Source organism: Pezoporus occidentalis, unplaced genomic scaffold (assembly GCF_034315485.1).
Source record: "Pezoporus occidentalis ecotype Australia unplaced genomic scaffold, CSIRO_AGI_Poc_V1 ctg174, whole genome shotgun sequence".
Taxonomy (NCBI): domain Eukaryota; kingdom Metazoa; phylum Chordata; class Aves; order Psittaciformes; family Psittacidae; genus Pezoporus; species Pezoporus occidentalis.
Genome location: NW_026913576.1, coordinates 1,445,181 through 1,471,509, shown reverse-complemented (window position 1 = coordinate 1,471,509; position 26,329 = coordinate 1,445,181). Strand labels below are relative to the sequence as shown.

The 26,329-nt window shown below is 42.7% G+C and overlaps 1 protein-coding gene across 1 annotated transcript; it reads left to right on the top strand.

Moving 5' to 3' along the window:
• Nucleotides 1-497: 497 nt before the first annotated feature.
• Nucleotides 498-25,171, top strand: HECA (hdc homolog, cell cycle regulator). The gene is made up of 4 exons (XM_062614273.1): nucleotides 498-738; nucleotides 14,125-15,165; nucleotides 18,260-18,414; nucleotides 21,092-25,171. Exons 1-4 carry the CDS (start codon nucleotides 507-509, stop codon nucleotides 21,254-21,256), a joined length of 1,593 nt encoding a protein of 530 aa, XP_062470257.1. The 5' UTR covers nucleotides 498-506; the 3' UTR covers nucleotides 21,257-25,171.
• The last annotated feature ends 1,158 nt before the right edge of the window (nucleotides 25,172-26,329 follow it).

Here is a 26,329-nt window from a genome sequence, read left to right as displayed (position 1 = left end):
GCGGGTCCCGCTCACCCGCGCTCCAAACCCGCCGCCCTACCTCCCGCGGCAGCGCTTCCCGGGGCGACCACCCATCCCGCCCCGCCCCGCCCGCGGGGGGTGCCCGGTTCCAGCTCCGGTTCCCAGAGCGGGGAGCGCTCTGCCCCCTCCCGGGAGGCGCTGCGCCTGCCGCCCCTTGCCACCGGCGGCGACTCCGCCGTGTGCGGGTGGGAGCGGGGCTTTCCCCCTCCCGATAAGCCCCTCCCGCTCCCCCCGTCTGGCTCAGCCCCAGCCCTCCCCAGCGCGCTCCGCTTCCCGCTGCCGCCAGCGCCCGCGCCTGCTCCGGGAGGAAGCGGGGCGGCGGCGGCAGGCCGAGCGGGACACGCCTTTCGCCCTCCCCGTCCCGGCCCTCCGGGCCCTGCCGCCCACCGCGGGCGCGGCGCAGCGCAGCGCGGCCGCGACGGCCCCGCCGGCCCCGCCATGAGCCGGAGGTAGCGGCGGCGGCGCTTTCCGCAGCCGCCGCCGCGATGCCGAACCAGAAGGGCGGCAAGGGCAAGAAGAACAAGCGCGCCAACAGCAGCGGCGACGAGCAGGAGAACGGGGCGGCGGCGGGCGGCGGAGCAGCGGCGGCAGCAGGCAGCGGTGCCGCGGCTGGCGGCGGAGCTGGGGCGGCGGCGGCTGGCGGCGGCAGCGGGGCGGGCGGCGGAGCGGGCGGCCCGGCGGCGGCGGGCGGCGCGGCGCCCGGAGACGTCAAGAGCGGTGAGCGGCGGCCCGGGCCCCGCGGCCTCCCGGGGCCCGCCGTGGCGCAGTCGGCGGCCGGGCACCCGAAGAGCGGGGACGCGAGGGCATATGCAGGGGGAAGCCGTGGCGGGGCCGGAGACGGGGGGGGGAACGGGACAGGCGGGCGCCGCCCGCGGCCCTGTGGCGCTGCGCCTGCTGCCGGGATGTCCCCGAAGTGCGCGGCGGGGCGGGGGGCTGCTCGCTGGGGCGTCCCCGCCCGCTGACCCTCCGGAGGGCGGGTGCCTCGGCGGCGGCGGTGCTGGAAGCGGGAGGCAGCCGTATTTGCGGGCAGGCGGGGGGCGGACCAGGGTGCGCTGCCCGGCTAATTCTGGGCTCGGGGGCAAAATCCCGGCTGTATTTCAGCACGATTAAAAATGGAGTCCTAGTCTTGGGTCCGTTTTTGCCGTTTTACAGCGGTTACAGCGGTTGGGTTCGGCAGGGTGATGCACTCACTTTTTACCAACCATTTTATGCTGACTTTGATCGGCGGGCTGGTTTTGAGTTCGGAGTAATTTTGGTAAGGTGTTTTCTCGCAGAAACTTGCGTTGCTGTTCATGTTTGAAGGCATTCTTGCAAAATGGTATTTCGGGCTAAAAGTAAAGGTAGGCGAGAATTTTATTGCAGTTTTATTGCTAAGCCAGCGCCTCCCCCGACCCCCCTTGCCGCCTCTCCCAAATCTTCGGTCAGCTGCTAGATTTACAAACCGAGGTGCAGAGTCCCTACTCTTGACTTTTTCCCCCTCTCAGGTTGGTTTTCAGCATTTTACACATGGAGCTTTGGAAAAAGTGGGAGGGTGGCTACAACTGGTTTTATACTTTGTGGCGGTTGTTTTGCATGGCTGCTGTCAGCAAAAGGTAGTCCCAAGAATCTCACTTTGTGTTTCAAAATGTCTTGATTCTTGTGTATTATTTAATGGAAACTTTTCCTTAGAAATATTAGCAATTAATTTCGCATCACTTTAGCTTTGCCAGACAGCTTTTATATGAGTATTACTCCAGAGAATCGTGGAGAATGCTTAGAATTTCCTTTTTTGCTTGTTTCTTTTTTTTTTTTTTTATTTTTTCACTATTTGCTCCAAGTGAGTAAACAAGGAAAAAAATAACAACTAGCCAGAGTTAGGGAATTTCTAGAGCATTTTTGTTATGACTTTGGTCTGGTGATGTATTACAGTGCGACATCCACTTGCAGGTGGTGTCTCACACAGACACTCAGCTTTTGTTTAGTTTTTGGGGTGGGGAGAAACAGTGTTTCCTTTTTTTTTTTTTTTTTTTCAAGCACAAGTGAAAGCAGAGGTGTGTTTATGGTGCGACTGTTCCCCTGGGGACAGTGCGGTGGTTGGTGTTCCTTGCTGAGATGCCACTGGAGGTGGTGCCAGTGAACACTGGTAGTGATCCAGCTTGTTAGCTGGACAAGGTATCAGTCTTCAGCTGTCAAGCTGTGTGTCCCAGGTGCCTTATGCATCCTTCCTCTCTGCTGACCAGCTTCCTGAGGAGTTGCGGCTGCCTTTTGAAGAGCTAACATGGGATGCTCCTTTATTCTTTCTGCTTCCATATGACGTCAGTGGTCAGAAACATCCTTGGCTCTTGTCAGATTTCCCCCCCTCCCCTTCCCTGCTCCTCTCACAACAGAGGTACAACACTGGCTTCAGCATTTGCTGGAAGTGCCTGGTCAGCACACCTCATCTTTGCTGCGACAGGATCATTGCATCTAGTCATATCTTTTATTTAGATAATCATAAAGGCTGGAGGAGTGGATGTGGTTGCTAGCATTATTTTATGTCGACTACTGCCCATCAGATTATCCTGAGCTGGACGTTTAGTAAATTGTTTTCTCACTGATAAGTCCAAAGCTTTCAACAATTTCGGTTCAGGAGATGAAAAGAGAAACTGCTGCTGTCGTGCTGCAGAGCTGAGGGTCTGGCTCTTGTGTGCAAGGAAAAGATTAGATAATGATAATGGATTCCCCCAAGTCTTCAAAACCGATGAATTGGAAATGAAGCTATGTAGTAAAGCCAGGGCCTCGGGGGCAAGTATCCCATTACTAGAGTCGAGAGGTTTGTAAGAGTCTGTGCACTTGTGGTTGGTTACTTGATCACCAAACAGTTTATGGAGGAGGTGTCTGCTGCAGTGAGTTGTGAGGTTAATAGAGTTCTGCTGTATGCAGTCAGTCCTATTCATGGGAGCCTCTCTGGGTTGTGGATTAGGTTTGCTGGGCACAGGGAACTTCTTCACTGATGCTTTTGGACCATTAAGCTCCATGCTGTGACTTGGGCTGCCTAGGATCACTGGTCCTGTGGGTCCCTCATCTCTGGGCTCACTCTTCTCTCCTGCATCGTCACCATATGTTATTCTAGAGTAATTTGCATGTGTCTGATGTTACCACTCTCCTACTTCATCCTGGAAAAGTGGTAGATGATCATAATAACATAGCCTGTTTTCTTTCATGAATGTGACAAGACAGAAGTACGCAGAGATGAAAGCAGCAGATTTAATAATTGCAAAATTAAGACTGGCTGTTCAAACCTTGGCTTTGCATCATGGTTTCAGTAAAACAGGCTAATTATGCAGTCCCGTTAGGACCCTGCTTCACTCAGGGAAGGGATGGTGGTTCAGGTAATTTTTTGAAGTCTTCACAGTTCATGATGTGGTCTGGGTATTGTTTCTGCCCTCATCCATTTGCCGTAATGAAACAGAATTTTTCATTTCCTTTGGGCTTCTCCACGCAGCTCTGACTAACGGTGCCATGTAATACGGAACTGCTGTTACAGCACAGGTTTACAGTGGAAAGATGTTCCCTTTTACATTTAGACAAATTTAGTTTCAGTCCCTGCACAATTTTCCCTCCAACTGTCAGTGAAGTTTTGGCATGATGATTGAGAAATGTGAGCTAATTTCTCCCCTGCCCCAAGAGGGCGTCTGCTTATGCTGTTTTTTTGGAGGTGTTTTAATTTTCGCATGTTCTGAGCTCAAACTGTGACTGAACATTCCTAGACTCCCACATGGGAATCAGGAAGGTGGAGAGCATAACCATTGACTAGATGTGGCAGTTTATCTCTGTCTTGCACTGGAGCTGCTGTGATAATGCTCACAAGGAGGATTCATGTTCTGTAGCTGTGTCTTTGTTTCATATCTTACCATCAGACCAAACAGGAATTCTGTATATGATAGATTAATCTTTCTTGACCAAAGAATGAGGGACAGGTTATGGAGGGGGAGGTATGTGGACTAGCTTAACAGTATCACAGTGCAGAGGGAAACTAAAATGTAGTGTCACAGACAGCCTCATTTCTTAGAATCCCTGCCTTCAGAATGGCTGAATGACGCTCTTAATAAATGTTCAGTCTTCTAGCAAATTTTCTGGTTTACTTTTCATCACCAAACTGGAAAGTCTGACCTGTCATCATCTAAAATTATACCAGCAGCTCCATGGGATTGAGCACTTGCCCCTGACTCTAGCGTTGTGGATTACCAGCGTTCCCAGTGGCAATAGTAGGTTATCTCCATCTGCAGGCATAAGTGAGTGTAAGAATGCAAGACATTTTGTGGTACTTTACTCTGAACAGCAGAAGAGAAAAATCCAGAAGGCTTACTTCAGATCTGAGGGGCTCTGAGTGGCAAATTCCTTTTCTGCTTCTGTCTTGCTGAGGCTGGGCTGCAACTGTTTTATTTCTTTATTGTACAAACTCCTTGCACTGATTTCCACGTGTAGTTGTTTTTGACCCTAAAATTCTTTCTTCCATCCATTTTCTTTGCCTTATTTCCATTTTTGGCCTCATTGTGTCCAGGAGACCCCAGTCTTCTTCTTCCTCTTCTTGATGGTTGCTGTCTTAGCATCTTGCTTCATCCCTTGTCCTTGTAACTCTAGTATATCCAGCTTCGGTGCTGTAAGATGAGCAAAAAGGAGGAGCTGGCTCCCCTTATCTGTGCTTTTCCCCTTAAACATGGGGTTCATTAGAGCCAGCTAAGTTAAACTAAAAAATATGGCATAGCTATCTCTAAATCACTGTCCTACAATGCACTGCCCCCTGTTTTAAGACTATACTTTCTTCCCTCCAGCGGAAGTGAGCCCTTAAACTGCAGACATGGCAGAGCTGGCAAGTTGGTAGGTTGTCAGGTGGAGTGGCCAGAGGTCAGATTTGCACAGGATTCCTGGGCATGAGGGTCTCTGGGGAGAAGAGGCTGTGGGGGAGCCAGTGGAGGTGGTTGCTGCAGGTCTCACTGGGGTGCAGTTTCCAAGGAGTGGAATTCCTGGCACGGCAGCTGAGGGGTTGTGCGAGCAGTGCCCACAGTGCTGGCTGGGCTCTCGACTTATCTGTAGTTAGCTGGATGTAAAATGGCCAGCAGTGCTTTTGCTCACTCCTCACCTGGGCTGCACAGATTTGTAAAACCAGGTTACTTTCAAATGAAAATGCTAATGTGGGCCAAGTGTATGAAGAAGAAAATCAGTCAGTGCAACAGTCACTAATGTGTTGAAAACTGTGACTGGCCAACAATTAAGATTTACTAAAAAGAAAAGGATGCTATTGTGGAGGTAGGATTGTTAAAGAAGGTCAAAAAATTTCTCAGTGCAATATTTAAAAATGTATTTTTAGAGCACAAATTGCTGTAGTATTTAGGCATGGATTAATATTTGCTATCAAATGTTCCCTGCTGCATATAACAATCAGTTCCAGTTTGGCACTCTAGTGATGTTCAGTATTGGCACCTTCTTGTTGCTTAACTTGAGGGAGTCCTATTGATATCAGTGAGACCACCTGGAAAATTAAGTTTCTGTTCTGTTGCAGTGAGTACAAAATTTAATACCTGTTAATTTTCTGAAGGGAAACCATTTCGCTTCATAATTCCATTGAGTTCTTCTAACTGCAGAAATCAGTTGAATGTGGATTTCAGTGTATCAATGCAAATTGGGTTCGAAAGGACTTTCACATTAGTTTTAGGATTTTTAAAACTATGCAATTACATGCTTTTGTAGCAAATGTAATTTGTGTACTGCAAGTCTTTGCAAATTGAATCATGGCTGTGGTATTACTGGATACAGTAAATTCTGTTCTTTCATGCAAGCAAGTACACACCATTTTTTCTTTTTTTTTGTCAGTTATTTGCTGTCAGTATGGTTATCGGTGCCCTGACAGAATTCCGTGTTCATGTGATTAGTCATTTGCTCAAGTGTAGTGCTTGCATGAATAAGGGTTAGGCTTGATGTTTGTTAGGTCCTATATGAAGAAACATAGTTTTTTAACTGATTGCTTTAGTTTGCCTGTACTCATCCCATATCTTCCTCCTAATGATCTAACAAGTAGTGACAGAACGATTTCTAGTCCTTGGAAATATTTGTAAGTTTTGTCAGCCTTGCATATTGAGACATCCTTTGATATTATAGTACAGTGATGACTGGCAGTCGTCCATTTTTCTCTGCTTTTCTTCCTGCAATGTATGTGAGGGGAAAAAAATAGAGATAAACCTTGCATCCAGGTCAGGCTAAAATACTCCAGCTAATCTCCAAGGTGTCTAAATTACAACAGCATAAGTGGAGCATGAGCTTTCTTTAAACAGTTTTGGTGGAAATTCAAATAATTTTGAAGCAGTAATCTAGTCACCAGAGTGGGTAATTCCATATGAAAGCTTGTGAGATTTTAAGTGGAGTACTGGCATTTCCCAGTAGACTTAGTGATGTTTATCTTGAGAGCATTCACTTTAACCTCTATCTCTTTGTTTCTCCTGCAGTGGTAGAGTCTGTCAGCCCTCCTTCCTAGGCTTGAGAGGGATATTGCTGTTGTTCCAGTCTTGGAGGTAGCTTCAATCAGAACGTAGTTATTTAGTGTTCCTGGCGCTCCCAGTCTCCATTTCTGTGGTACTGATACCTGTTTTGGGAGCAGTGTACAGTCGAGATCTCTGTGCACTGCACAGACGCCAAAGATGGCACATGGGCAGGGCTGGGAGCCAGCACAGCATCATGAGGGAGGTGTCTTTTGGGACCAACAGCTCCACATGCCAGAGCTGCTGTCTTGCAGAGATGCTGAGTACTGCAGCTAGGGTTACTGCATCTCCTGATTCCTACTGAGTTTCTTACAGCTCCTTTAGCCTCTAAGCATGGGAAATAAAAATGCTGTCCTACTGAAACTTGGAGAGGATAGATTGATAGCTCAAGCATCCCTAGACGTGAAAGTAGAATGGATGGTGGTATCACTTGATTCAAGCTTTTCTCCTTTTGCTCTTCCCTACTTGTGCTTTTGTGCTGGGTCTTGAGGCTAGCTGGCTCTCAATCTGGGCAAATCCAGCCTGTGGTGTTTACATCTGTGTTTGGTATTGGGCCATCTACTGCTTGTCACGGTTATCTCTTTATTCTCAGCATGAGTTAGTATTTGTCACTAAAAACTTGCTAGGGCAGGTGCATTAGAGTCTGCTTTAGTATTAGGCTGTCTGTTTCTCAAGGCACCAGAGTTACTTTTCTGTAACGTTTCAAGGTATTAAAAGCTATTGGAAGGCTACAGTGAAAGAAGTTAATGGTGATATGCTTTTTTGTAAGGATGATTCATGTGCAGACAAAGCAACAGTCACTGTTCAAAACATGTAGATGCCCGCCAGTCTTGAGACAGTCACTGATCTCTGCATTCACCATGATAAAGGCCACCAGAAAAATCCACCCTATGCTGAAGAGTGTGAAAAGTCTTTCTGACCCAAGCATGATTACTTGTGGCACGGAGGACCAGTTGTTGCCTGACCTGGTTAAGACAACTCAGAATTCACATGGGAGTATCAGGAGTGCATTGGCATTAGTTGTACTGGTGCTGATACAGGTAGAGGCTCAGACCTGTTCTCTTTGGTGAACCAGTGATATTTTCAGTTGGATTGAGGGTATTACATCACAAACCAGGGCAAGATTTCTCCTATGCAGATAGGGTCTGTACACCCTAAGCAAAAGCTGAAACTGGTGATTTGAGTCGTTCTCTGTGTTTGGACAACAGGTATTAAATGGAAAGAAGTTGGCAAGATGGTAACTGTACAGATTATAGTGACTTCCACAAGAACATGTGAATTCTTATGATGGGTTTAAGTGGTGTAGGCAGTTGGTCCAGCTTGGAGCACAGATGGCTGTGTAAGCAAAACTACTCTGCACGTGTAAGTGCCTATCCTCTTTAGTTTGTACAGTTCCACTCTTGACTTTCTGACTTAGTTTGGTGAGATGATGGTGGAAGCTGCAAATGGGTGGTTGAATAAGAGCCATGGGTAACTGACTTACTCCATCCCTGGCAGTGTTCAAAGGCCAGTGCCTTGAGCAACCTAGTCTAGTGGGAGGTGTCCCTGCTCACGTCAGGGGGGTAGGTACTATAGGTACTAGATGATTTTAAGGTCCTTTCTATGATGCTGTGATTCTATGACTTTCTGTCACATGCTAATTGCTGATTTCATAATCAGGCACTAGTTCTGACTGTGTGGTAAGTTAGAAGGTGTTAATGTGACAGGTATGAGTTGAGTCTTCATGTTTTCCATGGCATCGTCCCACTGCTGTGTAGTTGCTAGGCCTTTTTGTTTTTTTTTCTGAAGACTCCCTTGGAGGCCAAGCCTGAAGTCAGTGTAAGTGAAGTGTGTGCAGATGGTTGGTAGGGAGTAGCCTTCCACAGAAATGACTTGGCTCTGGTTCAAGCTGGCAGAGTGAACAATTCCCAGCTGTTTAGGGCTGTGAAGAGAGCACTGTTCATGGGAAAGCAGTGGTAGGGGTTAAAAGTGCTTACTTTGCAAAGTATGTGTCCCACAGGTGCTGTTCTGACCTAGGTAATGTGCTGGCAAGTGAAGAAGTGTCCTTGGCATAGATGATGAGATGCTAGAGTGAAGGTGAAATGCAAGTCATGATAAGGGAATTGCACCCGATTCAGTGCTCAGACCGTACCTCTTTGTGGGTTTTTCTTTAATGATTTCTTCTTCCAGATCCATAACAACCTGCTGTTACCTGACAGTTGTTTTAAGGTGATAGCAGGGAGTAGGGCTGCCTCTTCCAGCCATGCTTCTCTGTCTTCTGCCCTCAGCCTCACCACCTCCCTTGAGCTTTACCAGAAATCACAAGTCTGGGCCTTGAGCTGAAGCCTATGCTGACAAGCACAGGAAATAATTATCTGTTTCTGTCCACTGACTGAAAAACTCTGGTGCCTAACACAATGGATACTGTGGGAATGTGGTGGGGGAAGAGCGAATTTTGCTTTAGGCATCTGCATTGAGGGCTTGGAACAAGTGAGAGCAGTCACAAAACTGAAGTCATGGAATCACTGCATTTGGCTTGCTGGGTGCATCTTTGCTTTTATGATGGGTATGTAAACTGAAGTAAACAATATTCTCCTCCATTTACTTAATCAGAGGCAAGTTCCTCTGGCAGCTGTTGTTCTGCTGCTTTCATTTGGGTCATATAACAGGAATGGTAGTCTTCATTTACCCTGTTTCTGGTTTTTGTTTTTGTTTTGTTTTTGTTTTCAAAGGTAGAATAGTTACTGTGTCGGATTTGTTGTTGTTGTTGTTGAAGGTGATTTATCTCATCTGTTTCTATTCCTGGCTTTTATTAATGTTTATAAACCTGAAAGAAAAAACTGAGAGAAAGCCAAACACCCAGACCAGCTCCTTTGCAGTACTCTGTCATGTTTTTGTTTCTGAAAGAAAAGTTAATTTTATGGTAGCTCTGTCAAACATAAAACATTACCTTGTTTAAACAGTGAGCTACCTTTGCTCAAATTCACATTTGTTTGGAATATTTTATTTCTGTTTTATAGGACATTTATGTGCTGCCCTTCACAGCTATTTTCTGAATTACCGATAAAAATCACTACAGTGGAATATGTTAAAGCATTTATTTTTTATGTGGAAACCCAACTTCTTGAAAGAAGCAGTGTGCAATTGCAGTTGCAACTTGGCAGCCTCTCTATTACAGCCGTGCCCTTGTGTCAAAATGTCGAAGCCGTTCTGGTACACAAAATTGCACGCTGTCTTATTTTGTTCTCTTAGTCAGTGAAAGTAATCTTGAAACTGAGAGGTAAAATAGAAGTACTTTTATGGTCATTTAGGTATTATTTCACAAAGGTCTGCCGGGAGAATGGATGCTGCTCTCTCGTACCTCATAATCTTTCATTTTTCTGAAGTTCAGTTTCACAACTTTGGTGAGCTATTACCTTCTTGGAAGCCAACTATTTTTAGGTGACAAACCAGCTTGGTGCTGCAGGTGTGGATGGGCAGTTTCGTCATGGGAATTTCTATTTACTCCCCTTTGTTGTCTCTCTTCACAGTAATCCTGCTGTTATCATAAAACATTTAAGACGATGATTCTAGCTCTGACTTTGTGAATAATAATTTCAAAATGCATTTCTAATAAAAGGGAAATTAAAGGGCTTTGTAACAAGAATTTTTAAAGTTTCGTCATTCTCTAATAAATGCTTTGTCTCATTTACAAAATGATTAAATAACCCAGAGTGCTTTCAAGGGTGTGAATTGATGGGATGAGCTCTTTACATCTGCTAATGTGGCTCCCATACTAAATGATCTGAATGTAGTCTCTTTTGCTCTGAAGGTGTATCTGTTGCTGTTAACTAGGAAAGATGCACTCAGAAAATGCTTTGTTTTCTTTTTCTCATTTATTATTTATGTAGGAACATGTGGTATGATTATGTTTGACAGGAGATATGAATGGAGGGAAGTCTGCAAGGGATGTTCAGTCCTGCACAGTCTGTTTTGTACAGATAAACCTGCTGGAATTTGAAATATGAGGCAGAACCAAATGTTGGCTTCAAGTTTCTGTATGCTTTTCAGGTAGTGGAATGGTTTATCAGGGCCTTCTCCAAATCAGCAGACTTCGCACTAACAAAACTGTATTAGTGAAAGGAGGGGCTTTGGCTAGCATGGCATTAACCTTGATGTGGCAGAGACACCTATTGGATTTCTGAAGTATTAGTGACAGTAGTGAAATGTCAAGTGAGTGCCCAGAAGAGGTGAGTAGGGACCAGCTTCTCCTCTTAGCGATATTTTCCAGAGTGATCTCTATACCAGCATTTAACAATTCAGTCTTTTGCACAGAGAATGGCACTTCATTCCATTGCTTTCTTGTATCTGCTCTAGACTTGGTTTTGCTATGGTGATTGTTTGACCAGCCAAATCACACTGAGTAGATAGAAGATCAGATGAAGCAATGTCATCTAGTAGTCACGTAGTTAACTTAAATGTTGAAAATGACATCACTGTCCAAAATTTGAAGCTTTTTCCTGCTCATAGTTATGCTGTTTGGGAAGTTCCTCAGGTAATGTGAAATCTGTAAGTTCTCAAGGAGAAGCTGGAGAATATTGCATTCCACAGTTCTTCTATTAACCACCAGGAAAAAGGGGAAAAAACTGTTGAAAGTCACCTTTACAGCAGCCTCTAGACACCCAGTACATAATGAAGAGGCTGTGAGCTTCTAAGGGAGCTGGAGATCATACGTTTTTGCATCCAAACCCAAAAACATGTTCAAAGGCTAATCAAGGAAACTCTTCTTTTTTAGTTGGTTAACTACAGCAGTTTGGATGACAAGTGTAAAGCTTTTATTCTAAAGCGGAGATCTCTAGACTTGTTTGTATAGTAACTTTCTCTGCTGTCAGCTATAATTATACCTGCAACTGCTAGAACATTTACACTCTGAAACACGGGGGGGGTGGGCCATAAATGGATTTTTGGCATGGTCTTTCGTCCTGCCTCCTGGCAGTAGTGGAAAGGAATATGCACGAAAATAGATGAATACAGGAAATGTGTAAGTGAGAACTATTCATATTGGTACCTCCAGTATTTTGCTGCACATCTGACTTCTGATGATTTGCCTGTAATGGCTTCAGTTTAACTGGTTTCTCTGACATAAATTGCATAAGGTCGCTATAATTGCGAACTATACTTTCAGACCCTAAATAGGATGAAAGAATGAGTCATAGGATCGTAGAATACCAGCTTGGAAGGAACCTCAAGGATCATCTAGTCCAACCTTTCTAAGTAAGCATGACCTAGACAAGATGTCCTAGCCCCCTGTTGAGCCAGACCTTAAAAGTGGCCAGTACTGGGGAATCCACCACTTCCTTGGAAAGGTTATTCCAATGGCTGACTGTTCTAGTTGTGAAAAAGTTTTTCCTCTTGTGTACAACCAGAATCTCCCCAGGAGTAAATTGTGCCCATTACCACTTGTATTTTCCATGTAATTCCTTGTAAAAAGGGAGTCTCCATCTTCTTTGTAGCCACCCTTTAAATACTAGAACATGATGATAAGGTCTCCCCTGAGCCTTCTTTTCTGTAGACTGAGAGATTAGTCATTGGTAGCCAATAAACTTCATGCTTTTCAAAGGTATCTCAAAATCTGCATGTTCTTAGTGGATTTTTCAGAGACCTAAAACAAATAGATTATCCGTGTCACATGTGTAGAAGGAACTTCCAAAGAGTCTCTAGGGAAAGCCTCTCATCTCTGTTCTCTCCAGTTTGGTAATGGTAATGGTTTTAATGACTGAACAAGTTCATATTTTGAAATTAAATAGGCTTTTTTTGCTTTAAGAGAATGTTCTGGGGGAATGTGCTTTGCGTGCAGTTTATAGCCCAGTCCCTGAAGGAAAGGTGTTGCAGAAGATTCTCCTTGCAATTGTGCTGCTTCTGGCATTAGAAATGGAGGCAGAGAAATGAGGTGAAGATGTGGTATCTTCCACGAAATGGCTTGGGAACCTTTTCTCATGGTCTTTGTGCTTGTCTCTTCTGGGTAAATAAGTCTTAAGAGCTACCATAATCTTGAATTTATAGAAAATAACCTTGAAGATTTTGTTTGTTTGTTCATAGCCTTTTAACAAAAATTTGATGGGAAGGGACAAAGCCACTAGCATGGCAAAGATACGTTGTTGTAAAGCATGGCATGTTCTTTCTTCCTGCCTCCTGGCAGTTGTCTGTGTCTTGCTGCCGTAGGACGGGTAAGGCTGGATAGTATGTCTGTTAATGAGAGTCTGAGTAAATGTAGGAGCATAGCACCTGCAAATTATGTTTGATTATTTGTGCTGGCATGGACAAGAAGGGGATTAAAAGCGATGGAACCAAATGGTGGGCTTTTTCCCTGGTTATCAGAGAAATTTAAAGTCCTAAGGAAAAACAACTAAAATCCTGGATCACAGCAGCCTCTCTCCTCAGGGCTTGGTGTTAACTCTTTTGAAAGTCCTGGAGCTCTGGCTCAGGCTGGAAAACTGCAGGGAGCCGTTTCCTCTGTTTTGCATGGGATGAGGTGGCACTTGAGCACAAAAGACCCTGAGGAAACCTGCTCATGTTTGAATGCCGCAATATAGAGGTGAAAAGGCATCTTGCCATCCCTATTGCAGTAGTAGTTTTTGGTGAAGTGGAGGAAGTAAGAAGTCAGAAATACAGAGGATAAGTACTTGTAATACTTGGGTAAGCATCTAAAAACTTCATAACTAGAAACTCTAAAGATCAATAGGAACTCCAACTGAAAATTTCCTATCCTTTCTCTGCCTCCCAGCTACCAGTGAACAGCCACAAATGGAGTCATACATAGTCTGTGGTACTTTGGTGAGAAAGAGGAAAACGTCACTGGTCCATAAACGCAGAACTTTTTTGTTTAGAAGCTGATATTGTTGCAGGGAGATAATTGAAATAAACTGCTCTTTGCTGAAGGATATAGCAAAGGCTGCTACTTTGCTGCTAGTAACACGTGGCATTTGTTTTTTTCAATTTGTCTGTTTTGTAGGACTATTTGGTTTGTGAAATTTAGCTACCCAAGAGGTCAGTGATGGTAGTACAGTCTATAGTTGCCTAAGCAATATAACAAAGGCCCTCCTTTCTGTACTAGGAACATAAGCTGTTTGTCTTGCTTTTCAAAGTCCTCTGCTTCCTCCTTCTCTCCGTAGCTATTGTCTCTTGCTCAGTCCCAAAGAAAAGATCAATTCCTGCCTCTCCGTGTGATTGCAAAGCCAGGCTGTATTGCCTCCTTGTTTTTCAAACAAACATCTGTGTGTTCTCCCCATGCTGCCTCTCAGGCTTCAAAGCAACCTTCCAGAAACATCCACAAAGCTTTCTCCTCACTTCTTAAGGCCTTGCAACAGTATCCACAAGCCTTTGAGGAGGGCTAATGCTTCTGAGGTGCTTTGAGTATTAAACAAGCTGTAATGTCATTTTGTTTCTTTATTCCCTCATTTCCATATCTCTTTTCACGTACTTAACTTTTTCTGGCAAAGACTGCTTTTTGCTCTAACCCACAGCTAGTGCCTGTGGGCTCTTTGATAATACAGATCATGAGTACGAGCTCGCATGTTTAGCACAGTGTTTGAAAAAGTATTGCAATAAGTGGGCTATTACGTTATTAATGCTTCTGTTTTATCTTCCACAGAAGCCCCTTGTGCTACTCCACTGATCTGTAGCTTTGGAAGGGCGGTGGATCTGGAGAAGGATGACTACCAGAAGGTTATATGCAACAACGAGCATTGTCCATACAGCACCTGGATGCACCTTCAGTGCTTCTATGAGTGGGAAAGCAGTATCCTCGTCCAGTTCAATTGCATTGGCAGAGCCAGGAGCTGGAATGAAAAGCAGTGTCGCCAAAACATGTGGACAAAGAAGGGCTATGACCTAGCTTTTCGCTTTTGCTCCTGTCGGTGTGGGCAGGGTCATTTAAAGAAGGACACTGACTGGTACCAAGTGAAGCGAATGCAGGATGATAAGAAGAAAAAGTCCGTGTTGGAGAAGAGTACAGGAAGGTCAGTGGCAGAGTCAGCAGAGGAGGCCAAAAAGGGCAGGCCAGCCAACAAGCCGCAGAAAGGCTTGAGTAATGACATCCAGCGAAGGCACTCGATGGACCGGCAGAACTCCCAGGAGAAGGGTATCATGGGCGGCAGCTACACCATCCGTTCGCCTTGCGTCTCTCCTGGCCAGTCCCCACCCACTGGCTACTCTATTCTTGCGCCCACACATTTCAGCGTCCCTCGTTCTTCCCGATACCTAGGAGAGTTTCTGAAGAATGCCATTCACCTGGAGCCCCATAAGAAGAACATGGCCGGTGGGGGCATGTTCAGGAACGCGCATTTTGATTATGGGGCAGCTGGCTTGCAAGCACATAGGTCAGGACACTTCGATGCCCCTGTGCAGTTTTTGAGAAGGCTCGATCTGTCTGAGCTGCTTACTCACATCCCCAGGCATAAATTGAATACCTTCCATGTGCGGATGGAAGATGATGCCCAGGTGGGCCAAGGGGAGGACCTTCGGAAGTTCATCCTTGCTGCTCTTAGTGCCAGCCACAGGAACGTTGTAAACTGTGCACTATGCCACAGGGCGCTGCCAGTGTTTGAACAGTTTCCGCTGGTGGATGGGACCCTGTTCCTTAGCCCATCGAGACATGATGAGATTGAATATGATGTTCCCTGTCACCTTCAAGGTACAGGTTGCCTGTCAGTCATGCTAGGTTTCATTAAATGATGGAACTGCCTTCTGTGCCCTATACTCCCCATTGTAGGTTTTCATCCCAGTTCTGCATTTTTAAGCAGTTCTGTAGAGCCTGAAGTCACATCCAAATTAGTCACGTGGATCAGATTGAAACAGGAGCAATCAAACACCAAAGGCAGATGCTGTATAGAAAGATCCATGCCTTGTGTTTTGGTTTACAAATAAAATGTTTCTCATCTTGATTCTAGGTAGATCCTGGGAAGGTTTCCCAGCCAATCTGTTCTGCAGCATGTGTGTTCTGATTTATCTGTTGTGAGCTTTACTCCAAGATATGCATCAACCTTTTAAACAACCTTTTCTATTTAAGCATGCTGTGCTGCGGTGTGGGTGAAGGTTATATTTGTACCACTGGTGAGGTGAGATGCCTCTCATCTGCTTTCAGACTGGAGAATGTCAGTTCTGTTTTATAGCAAACTGTTTTGGTTTTTTTAATATGGAAAGGACTATAGTCTGGCCTATGTTAACACTGGCCTGGAGAGGCTAGACATAGTAAAAGTAAGCTTTTAATATGGTGGGTTGAAGGAGCAAAGGCATAGTGAGGGGTTTAGACTTACTTACTTCCAAACTCCTGCCTGTTTGGATTGCATTCTGATCATGTCCCAGCTCTGAGCTGAGTTGAAACCAAGGAATGTATTACTTTTCTCCTCCTAGAGGAACAAAAGGATGTGGGCTAGGATGCATATCAGCTCTTCCTGAAAGCTGTGCCCCAGACTAAGTGATCAGGGTGGTACATTGCAAAACATGCCTGTCCCGCATCCTGCTGGTAGCCAGCATGGCTCAAGTCAGTTAGAGAAAGTATGGGTGTTCAGAAACATAGAATTATATGTCGAAAAGGGTGTTGGGAAGGCACTAACGATGTATTTTAACATTTCAGTTTCTCTCCTTTCAATAAATTTATTATATCCTATGCATGGTCATAATACATGTTATGCAACATTCCTTTGCTCAACAAACTTTGTATTGTTTTATTTCTTTCCCTAAATCATTACGCACTAAGTCACTGAACTGTATTCATGCTAACATTATTGTTTCTGCATTGCGTAATGTACTTTAAGGAGAAGAAGTGATAGGCAAATATACAAGCTCAAAAAAGCTCCAGGATAAACGGAATGTATGTGTGAGAGATAACAGTGCTTTTTTGCTTTCACAGGGAGGCATGAACAATGTGCTTGTGATTTCATCAGTCCTAAGAGCTGGTCTAGCAATAGTGAAACTCATCACTCTTTAACATTTCCCGCTAAGAATGAAAAACTCTGCAAAAATATGTCTTTTAATTAATTGCTCCTTACCCATTGGCTGATACATCTGAAAAACTCAGACAAGATGCTGTCAATAATTAATTGTTAAAATTTTTACCTCCTTATCCTGGGTAAAATGGTTTATTATCACGAGTACTCTTTGAAATGAAATTAAGCTTTTAAGGTGTGGTTCCAGGGTGTATGCAAAATCACTTCTTTTATTTCAGGCATGTTTAAGATATCATGTGCCTCATTTCCTGCATACAAAAGAATTTAAACGGGGAATACAGTATTTTAACTCGCAGGAACAGTGCAGAACTTCAGATGGGGAATATTATTTTATCTTCCTGCACAACACAAGTCTTCTGTGCGTGAAATTATTTGAATGTTTCCAATCTCAAGTGTTCACTTTAGGAACAGAGTTTATTATGTTTGCACTTGAGTCTCATTGCATCACATTTTCCGGAGCTGAACACACCAGTGAGGAATAGCTCAATTTTTGCCAGCTCATACTAGCAAGTTTATTTTGTATATATATTTTAGGAAGAATCTGGTTTTTACTTCTGATTTTTCTAAAATAACTGGCTGAAAAACCAAAGCAAATTTAAAACCCAAACTATTAATTTTGAAAGTATATGGTATGGACTTATCATAAATTGTCAAGATTTCATTCCCTTTTATCTAGAAAAGGTACAAGATGTGTGTGTTCGTTAAATTACAGGTTGTGATCAGTACTTTGATGCTAAAGAGCACAAATTGCAATCCAAAGTAAACACATATTACATGCAAGCAATAAGTCCTGTTTTGTAGCTGTTCTGTAACTGCACTTCTTCTTAGCTTTTCTTATATAGCTGTACAAAATATGGTGTATTACAGATTACTACTCTGTGACAGCCCACTTCTAATAGCCAACTACTAAACAAAAAAAATGAATTCAGTCACTACAAATCGTGCATAATCTAGGTGACAGATCTCCATAATTTATGTAGGAGTTCTTATTTTGTGTGAAATTTGCATCTTGGATTTTGCATTGGTGAGCTTAGTCAGATTTATGTAGAGAAAATGCTTCATTTTCAAGTCCGAGCCACTTGATTTTTACGGAAGTCAGTATAACTCAGGTTTTGAAATTGACTGTGCATACAAGCCTAAGGTCATGATAGGGCTCAATAGATTTGTAGTTCTGAATGGCATGTTAAAGTCTGTGTATGTGAAATACATATAATGTTTTTAAATATACTTAATGGTCAGAAAAAAAGTACATGGAAGAAAATTGCTCTTCTTGCTGTTGCTTTTTTCCAGGAGGAATATCAGGTCCTTAATTCCATCTTTGCTGGAAGATGTTGACAAGTTGTTAAATGAATCTGTACCCAGCTTGCTAATAAGCTTCAACACTTCTCCGCTCTTTCTGTCAGGTGGAGATGAAGCTAGGCACAATCCTGGTTTTGGAAACACTGCAGCTGATTATGTAGCTTAACCTGGCATCTGTACATGGAGTTTCAGCAGTGCCTTTTATAAAATATATTGCTAAGCTGTATCAGCAAATGGGAAAAGGAGGGTGGTCAGGGTGATGACTAATTCCTGAGTTTTACATACATGGAAAATAGCTTCAGTTGAGCCCTATGCATTTCCCATAGAGAAACATTTTTTACTTTATCATTTATCCTTAAAAAAAAATAAAAATTAATAAGGTATGATTTGTATCACTGTTGGGCAGATAACACATTGCAGGAAATGTCTGTTTTAATCTTCTGTTCTGGTCTCATTAAGAAGTGTCTTTCCTGTCTGCAGGAAGGCTTATGCACCTTTATGCTGTTTGCGTAGACTGCTTAGAAGGGGTTCACAAAATTATCTGCATTAAGTGCAAGTCCCGATGGGATGGAAGCTGGCATCAGCTGGGAACTATGTATACCTACGATATTCTGGCAGCATCTCCCTGTTGTCAGGTTAGTACCATATGGAAATAAGACTCATAAGGTGAAATTCCAACTGATGATAAGTAAAGCCAAGGTTTCTATATCTCTTTTCCTTTCTCTTCTTCCATCCTTCTTTTCCAGCCTGTACCTGTGAGTGCAATACAAGACAGCTGACCAAGTCCCTGTGCCTTTGTCTTAACTTATGAGGCCCAGTGGCCTATAGCTAGACAAAGGCCAGTGATCAGTAGTTAGGTTTTTAAATAAAGCCCCTTTAAATGTATTAACAATTAAATCTGATGTTTAGGATTATCACTAGCAAGTATGTTCAGTATCTGGTGTAATTCCAGTAGTAACAATTGTAATAACAGTTGCACATTTCCAGCACATGTTTCATGTATGCAGATTTCTTTTAGTTGGTTGAATTGTGTTTTACCATAATTGTAGCAAAAAAAAACCAATGGAATGGAAAGGTCTAAAGTGACTTTGTGCTTAGAGGCTACCCAGCTCTACTTAATCTTTACTGTGGTTGACTCTCATGATGGTACTCCGGCACAGCCTGCAGCAGCTTATTTTTCATTAAGTGCTCACTGAATCTATACCTTGGGTGAGAAAGATCCAAAGCCTGGGCTTACTGCAGAGTAGACATCTGCCTGAGGGAGCAGGATCATCAGCATCCAAGAAAATTGGTCATGTGATGGGCAGAGCACTCTGTTGTGCAAGTAGGGGTAGACAGCCATGGAAAAAGTGTTTGTCTGGGAATAGCTCAGTGGTCCACTGAGATGCTCAGGAGAGGGCTGTTGCTTTTGGTATTGTTACTGACTTAGGACAAGAGCCTTGCAAAGTCGCACTCACTCGAAGTGTGATCACTTCATGGTAGTGTGTGTGCTGCAGAGCAATCTAAAATACCGTTTTGTCAGTATGTGAAATGCTATTTTACTTTACATTTAACATACTTAACAAAATGCGTTGCTCAAAAGACAAGTGGTATTGCTGCTACTGGTTAAAATGACATTGACAACGATTATAACTAAAGACAGAGATATTGCCTCCAAATTTAGTGCCTCTTGAGACTGTAACCTTTTTTAAAAAATAGGCATTTCTAAAGATAAACTACTGATGCTGATATGCTAGCTCTGTAAAAGCCAGCAAATTTAAATGTGAATTGCTTCTGTTGAATGTACAAGACAAGAATTAAGGTCTCATTATACAAGAGCCTTAATTATATGATTAATGGATAGTGTGACAGTACATGGTAAGTAATAGAACTGACTGTGAAATCATTAGCTGCAGTGACTGTAATTGCCAGATAGTGTGCCTCATTGTTTCACCATGATTGGTACAGATGATTCCATGCATACAGAGGAATGACATTGAAATATGGTATATGATTTATTGCCCTGCTAATTTTATTTTGAATAATTGCATACCTTATTTCAAAGTATTTAATCACACATTACAAAAGGGCATGTAGGATAACGAATTGCAGCGACTCTCAGATTACTAGCACCTTGTTGATGTGCTGGATAGTAGCAAGAGGGAAAACAACATTTTACTGAAAAAAATTCCTACAAATCCATACCATACTAGATTGTATTTCTTGAAATTTCTGCTTTTCAAGCAGAGCAGATGGTTGTGGAGCTGGTGGTTTGTTTCTTTTTGAGTCTTGTCTCAACGGTAATAGTACTTTAATAATCTCTTCTGCTTCTCATCCTAGGGAAATTCCTTAAATCAAGATTGCCATAGAAAATGTTTTTTTTGTTCTTTGCAGTGAAGAGCTAAAGCTTTCATTAGTGTATTGGGCTTTAAATGAGTTTAAGCTATGGCGCAGCTCAGGCCCCCACTGATCATTTGCTACCTTTACTCTTAAACTCCTTTACAGTCTCAAATCCCTTCTGCTTCTTGTGTGTATTTCAAATGGCCTGCTGAGCTTTCACACTGCCTCTTGCTTTCTTTACATCAGCTGGGCTAGGTTTCTCAGCTAGGTTTCTTCTGAAGACTTACTTTTTTTGTTACTGCTGAACATTAATAGCTCTGTCTGTCCTCACCCTTGACCTTTAATTATTTCTCATATCCACCCAGTTAATGTTGGATTTTACAGAATACTTTGTCTCTTTGAAGTGGTGTTTAGTTTGTATAACCTGGTATGTATTATAAATGTTTAAATAGATACTTAAAGTGATACAAAACCATGCCATGCTGATAACGTAAATCGAGCTATAGATTTGTTAAACCAAATATTAAAATGCTGATGTATTTCATAGATCATGTTCAAACGTCAGCCTAAACAGTTGAATTGCATGGCACAAATGTAAAATTTCTCTCTTTGCTTTGGGGCTTCATTAATGATTTACTGAGACAGCACTTCTTGTGCTGGGGATTGAGGAATTCTCTCAGAGATTAAACAACACAAAACAATCATTTGCATAAATAAACTGAAATTCTCTACCTCCCGTCAGTCAGAGTGGGAGGTAACCTACTCTTTAGAATTCAGTGGTGGTATTTCATGTGGAAAGCATTGTGTATGCCTGCAAGTTACTGGTCCTGGTGAGGAATGTCTTTACCCTCAGATCCCGTTGTTGCTGGTTTTCTGACTTACCCCTTGTCCTGCCAGGGAGGGCAGGGCAGGGACTGTGTGTGATACCCTTGTTTTCAGCGGTGAGTATGGGTATTTCAAAAGGGATTTTTTTGTTTCTTTGTGTTTTTACAGGCTCGACTGAACTGTAAGCACTGTGGGAAGCCAGTAATAGATGTACGGATTGGCATGCAGTATTTCTCTGAATACAGCAACGTCCAGCAGTGTCCTCACTGTGGAAATCTAGACTACCACTTTGTGAAGCCATTTTCTTCATTTAAAGTATTGGAGGCTTATTGACGAAAGCTTTGCTTTAGTAATAGCTATTTTATGGGTATTTCAACTTTATTACATATCTTTTTATAGGATTCATTCTGTGATGAAATTTGATTTTTTTTCTAACTGAAAGAGCGGCTTCTTTGTGTACATATTAATATGTATATATACATGTTGTTAAAACCAGAACCCTCCTGACAAGATCTCTCTGAAGGTTGGAGGCAAGCCAATTTAATGGCCTTTGAATATATCCTGGGTGGGGGGTAAAGTTCAGCTGAAAATGATTTGGGTTTATTTTTTTGTATAATTGTAATACAGTTTATAGAAAGGATGTGGGGAGACATACAGGACAGAGAAATATGTCCTGTTGGAAAGTGGGCAGTTGTGTAGGGGCTGTTGTCCCTCCAGCTTGGTGGAAATGGGAAATCCCTGGAAAGAAACCATCCTGTTACTATTGAATTCCCTCAGCATTTTGCATCGGTTCCCATGGGCACAGAAGCTGGCCCTGTGCTGCCAGTCACCTGAGCAGGCTTTCTTGCAGATTTCCTGAGATGGGGTAAACTAAGGTATTGTGACAAGTGAATGTAAATGTATGCCAGAAAATGCAATCTTGAAATGAATTATTTTTTTGGCATAGTGTCTTCCTGCTGTGTGCGTTTGATGTGTGTTGCCTTCACTGACGGACCGTAGGGCAGTAGTGCTACTTCCACTGGGGTTGTCATTGTGCCCAGCCAGCTCATCTGTCCATACCAAAACAAGCTGGAGGTCTTAAAATGCTTTATTTAAAGGTGTTTGTTCACAGCCATTTCTGGGGGGGAACAGGCTGAGCTGAATGGGCGTGTGTTTGTATGTGTCTGCTGGGTCTGGGGCTTTGCTGCCTACTGCAGGCTGGTGTGGCTGGTGTGGAAGGAGGACCATGAAGCAGGATCTGGGCTGTCAGACCTGTAAGAGCTGAGAGGTACTGAATACAAAATACAGCAACGCTTTTTATAACAATTAATTTCTGCACCTTTGTCTTCCAAAATGGCATGAAGTCCAGGATTTAAAAACTTGGAGACTATGCAGACTTGGCATATTTACTTTCTATATGCCTCTGTGCTGTATGAAATAAGACTATGCATTAGTCAGTGAATTTGTATCAGAGGGCTTGGCTCTATAGACTCTGCGGTTGTTGTAGACTCTGCAGTTGTTGTTTCTTGGTTCCCATTTCTTCCTTCCTTAAATAAAGTTTTTAAAATAGGTCATCAATCTTTTGCTTGGTTTCTTGAGGCTATTGAGATTTACAGGAGAGTTGGGGTTTTTTTTTGCTTTTCTCCGTAGTGTTTATGGAGTGTTTGTCCACTTGAGAGGTGTGGGGTTTGTTTCTATTTATGAGGCGTGATTTTTTGTTTCTTCTGAAGTTTATTTTATTTCCAAATACAAATCTTTTTAAAGAGTGTATCTGTTGAAATCATGATCCTGAAAATGGCCCTAATACTCTGCCACCCTGGGAGAGGAAACAGAAAAGTCACATGCCAAACAAGTGTTTCATATGCTGGTCTGAGAATTACGTTTTCTGCTAAGTTAAGAAATCGATGTGCTTATAAAACTAGAACTGAATATCCGTGTTTCTTTGTGCATAAAAATGCCAAGTTCACAGTTTTATTTCCTGTCTGTCTTCACTGCAGAATTAGCTCCTTCTAGTGTTAGCCACTCTTTGAGTAGTACTCAAGCTGCACAGAGGGCTTATATTAGTACAGATGACTTACTGCTAACTTGAGTGGTAATGTCCTTAGAAGGCAGCCAGCAGTTGTTAATGGTATTCTCATCTCGACTGTCTATCTTGTACAGTTACACAGCCTAGTTAGCTGTGCAGTGAGATTTCCTTTATGGGGAACAATCATAATTTGAATTAACTCCTCAGGGAGGATGGGCCCTTTAGCTTTGGTGCGTTGGGCAACCTGATGGAGTTAGGGTGGTTAACAAGGTTTGGAGTCATGTTGCCTGGCAGTACCATGAGAACCAGACCAAATAGACAAATGGGTAGACTGTTTGAGCAGTCTGAAATCACACAGCAATTACAGCTCCTGTAATGACAAAAATTAAAGGGCACATCTGTTACTGTAGCGTTTGTTCTCGAGTGCCAGTCACTCATACTGTGAGTCTAGGGTGTTAATTCCCACATGGGCTACATGGTGCTCTGTATCCACTTTTTATGCACTTGGAGAGGGGAGGTGTCATGGCACAACGCACACAGTAGGAGAGATGTGGCATCTGGAGTCCTTCTAAATACTTGTTTATTTGGTTTCCTTAGAGTAGCTTAATTTATCATTCTGTTTTTTAAGTACTTAGATGCTTCTCCAGACATGTATGTGTGACAATCGTGAATGAGTAGACATGGAAAAAGGGAATTTGGCTAGCTTTAAAAACACAATTGTGTGCAAGGTTGTACAGGATATTCAAGTCAAAGCAAAGAACGCAGCAGACTGAGAAAATGGGAAGGTGTAAGCATATTTAAAGTCTTAACAGTGCAAGGAGTTATGTAGAAATTCATCCAAGAAAACCGTTTGGTTCTCCATCAGCTTTTCCTTTTAATTCTGCTGTTCAGTGAATCTTGTCTACCACTGGAGGAAATGCCTGTTTTCTTCCAAAACACATCTCTCCACTGGAGGCTAGCAGCACTCGTAGCACTGTAAAAATGATCCTCGATGGAAACCAGCTGAGCTACAGAAAGATTCCTCTGAGCTTTCACTCGGAAGTAAATTGTAGAGAATGCTTTCCTTGCTTCTTGCTGGTACTGAAAACTGGTCTTCAGTTACTGCAAAATGCAGTATTTTCTGTAACATGCATCAGATGTCAGTGAAGCAGTCAGGCCCACTCTTTGGCCATGAGAGTTTGAGCTGGGCTTTGCATAAGTGGAAAGTCAAAGGTAACTTTTTTGGGACCTAATAGCTACTTCAGATTTAAACTAGACTGCAGTTGATTTGCTTTCTGCCTTGATGAGCACTTGAAGTTGTCATGAGCTTTTAAATGTGTCAAAAGGGAAATGATTTCCCTGGCTCCTTGCTTAGGTTATTTGGCTAAAGTTTATTCTTCATTACCTTTCATTTTTCTGATACTGTGTGGGTTTTTTTAATCGGGCCTGTGATCAGATTAAATTGCACCTGAAATATGGTTTGTAAAAGAGAATACAGTCCTCTGGATTCGAAAGTTCATTCTACTCTTCTTTAGTGCACGACGCTCCTTGAGATAGTAATAGGAGTTGCATGTGCAAATGCTTTTCTTTCCAGTAGTTAACTCTTTTCCATAGGAGAGGCTTGCATTTAGATAGACTTCATGTTTTGGATGTGTAAAAATGAATTAATCTGTCAGTGGGGTGTTTAAATTTTGATAACCATAACTAACATGATGGACATCTTTCACATGCTGATGTGTAATTTGACATCTACCAAAGTGAACAGCCTGAAATTCTTGTTCTGCCTAATGCTGCAGAGTCATTAAAACTACAGTATTCTATAGCCAGCCCATAGACTATCCTATAGTCTATTTCCATTGACATCTCCAATAGTGAGTGTTGTATTCCTTATGAATTTAGTTGGGAAAATAGGGAATATTCCTACAAGGGAGGCATCTAACCCAGTTTCTTTTCTCTTTTTCTCCTTTTTTTTTTTCTTTTTTTCTTTCTTCTTTCCCATGTACTCTTCAATTTACTGTACTAGGTAACTGAGGGCAAACACGTTGTAAGGTCATTGGTGAGAAAACCCCTCAAAAATATACTTGTCCATAAAGGTTTCTTGTTGAGACATTCTTTGCACTTTTGCAGATGGGAGAATATGTACATAGCAAATGAATGTTGATGAAATTAAAATAATTGGTTATGATATCATTTGCGTGTGTTGTTAGAGAATATTTTGTTGTGACTTCTCTGTATTAAAAAGTAAATAAATACCAGACAGCTAACAGTGTGGGTTCTTCTTTCCCCCTTCTTCTCTTGACTATTTATTACTCCTGCTCTTTATAGAGAAACTTACTCTAGTTGCCCTAAGTATTAAAGGGCACAGAGAAGACAGGTTTTCAGTGTCAATTAAAATGAAGCTTTGATATCATACTGTACTAAAAGGGATAGAGGGAGGTGATGTGTCCCCTTGCAAAACAGAAATCTTGTTCACTTTCTTGACATTGAAATGCTCTCCCTGTAGTGTAGTGTGTCCTCTAGGAGCTGATTCAGGAATACCTGTGTGTTGCACCGGCCATTGGCTGTGGGGATGAATAGAGGACAGTGTTGAGTCCTTCACTTCTGGTTGAGTCTGTTAATGGAAATATGCCCTCCTGTGCCTGAGAAATACCAGAAGGGCTTCTCTAGGGGGGAACACAATACGGCAGCACAAGGCAAAAGGTTTTCTACGTTGCAACTGAACACTTCATCTCTGAAACTCTGTTGCAAGGGAAGGAGCCTCAGATCCTTGCTTCCTGCATAAGGTTTTCAGTATTTTGACTAACCATCTAATCATGCATTTTAGCAAACCTTGCTCCATATGCTTACAGCATGAGTTTTCAGCCCTTGACATATTACCACAGGGAAGTTCAGGAAGGACGTAAATGATCAAGGCAATCTGGACTTAGAAAAGGTAAAGCAAATACTGCCACAGGGGAAGGAGGGCCACAGCTTGAGAGAGAAATGTGATTTAGGGACTGGAAACACTAAAGAGCCAGCCTTAGCTGTTCAGGTCTAATTTTGGAAGCAGATTCTGTAGCTGGCTTGAATAACCTTGAAGCTGAAAAACTGTATGTTGTGTTAATTATGAAAAGCACTCTGGATAGCTGCCTCTTAAAAGGCAAAGATCTGTTTACGAGGTGAAAATACAAATAAGTTGCCATCAAGTAATTGCAAGTGATTCCATATCGATATTTTGCTGAAGGGATCTTAGGTCATGGTTTAAGCCTGTGTGGGAAAACTAAATGAGAACTAATGAAGACTGTTCCCCAAATTTAATTACTGCAGTTGTTACCACTTTTGGTAGTGAGCATTAAACTGCAGAACTTCAGGTTTGATCTGCTGCGGTAATTACTGTGTTGCTGAAAGAAGCTGAATAGCATTCTGGGAATGTGGAGGAAAGA

Bases quoted from the DNA above. Each gene is read 5' to 3' on its own strand.
- HECA (XM_062614273.1), top strand. From the start codon at position 507: ATGCCGAACCAGAAGGGCGGCAAGGGCAAGAAGAACAAGCGCGCCAAC. The intron at 15,166-18,259 runs GTACAGGTTGCC...TCCTGTCTGCAG, and splicing joins TGTTCCCTGTCACCTTCAAG to GAAGGCTTATGCACCTTTAT. The intron at 18,415-21,091 runs GTTAGTACCATA...GTGTTTTTACAG, and splicing joins CAGCATCTCCCTGTTGTCAG to GCTCGACTGAACTGTAAGCA.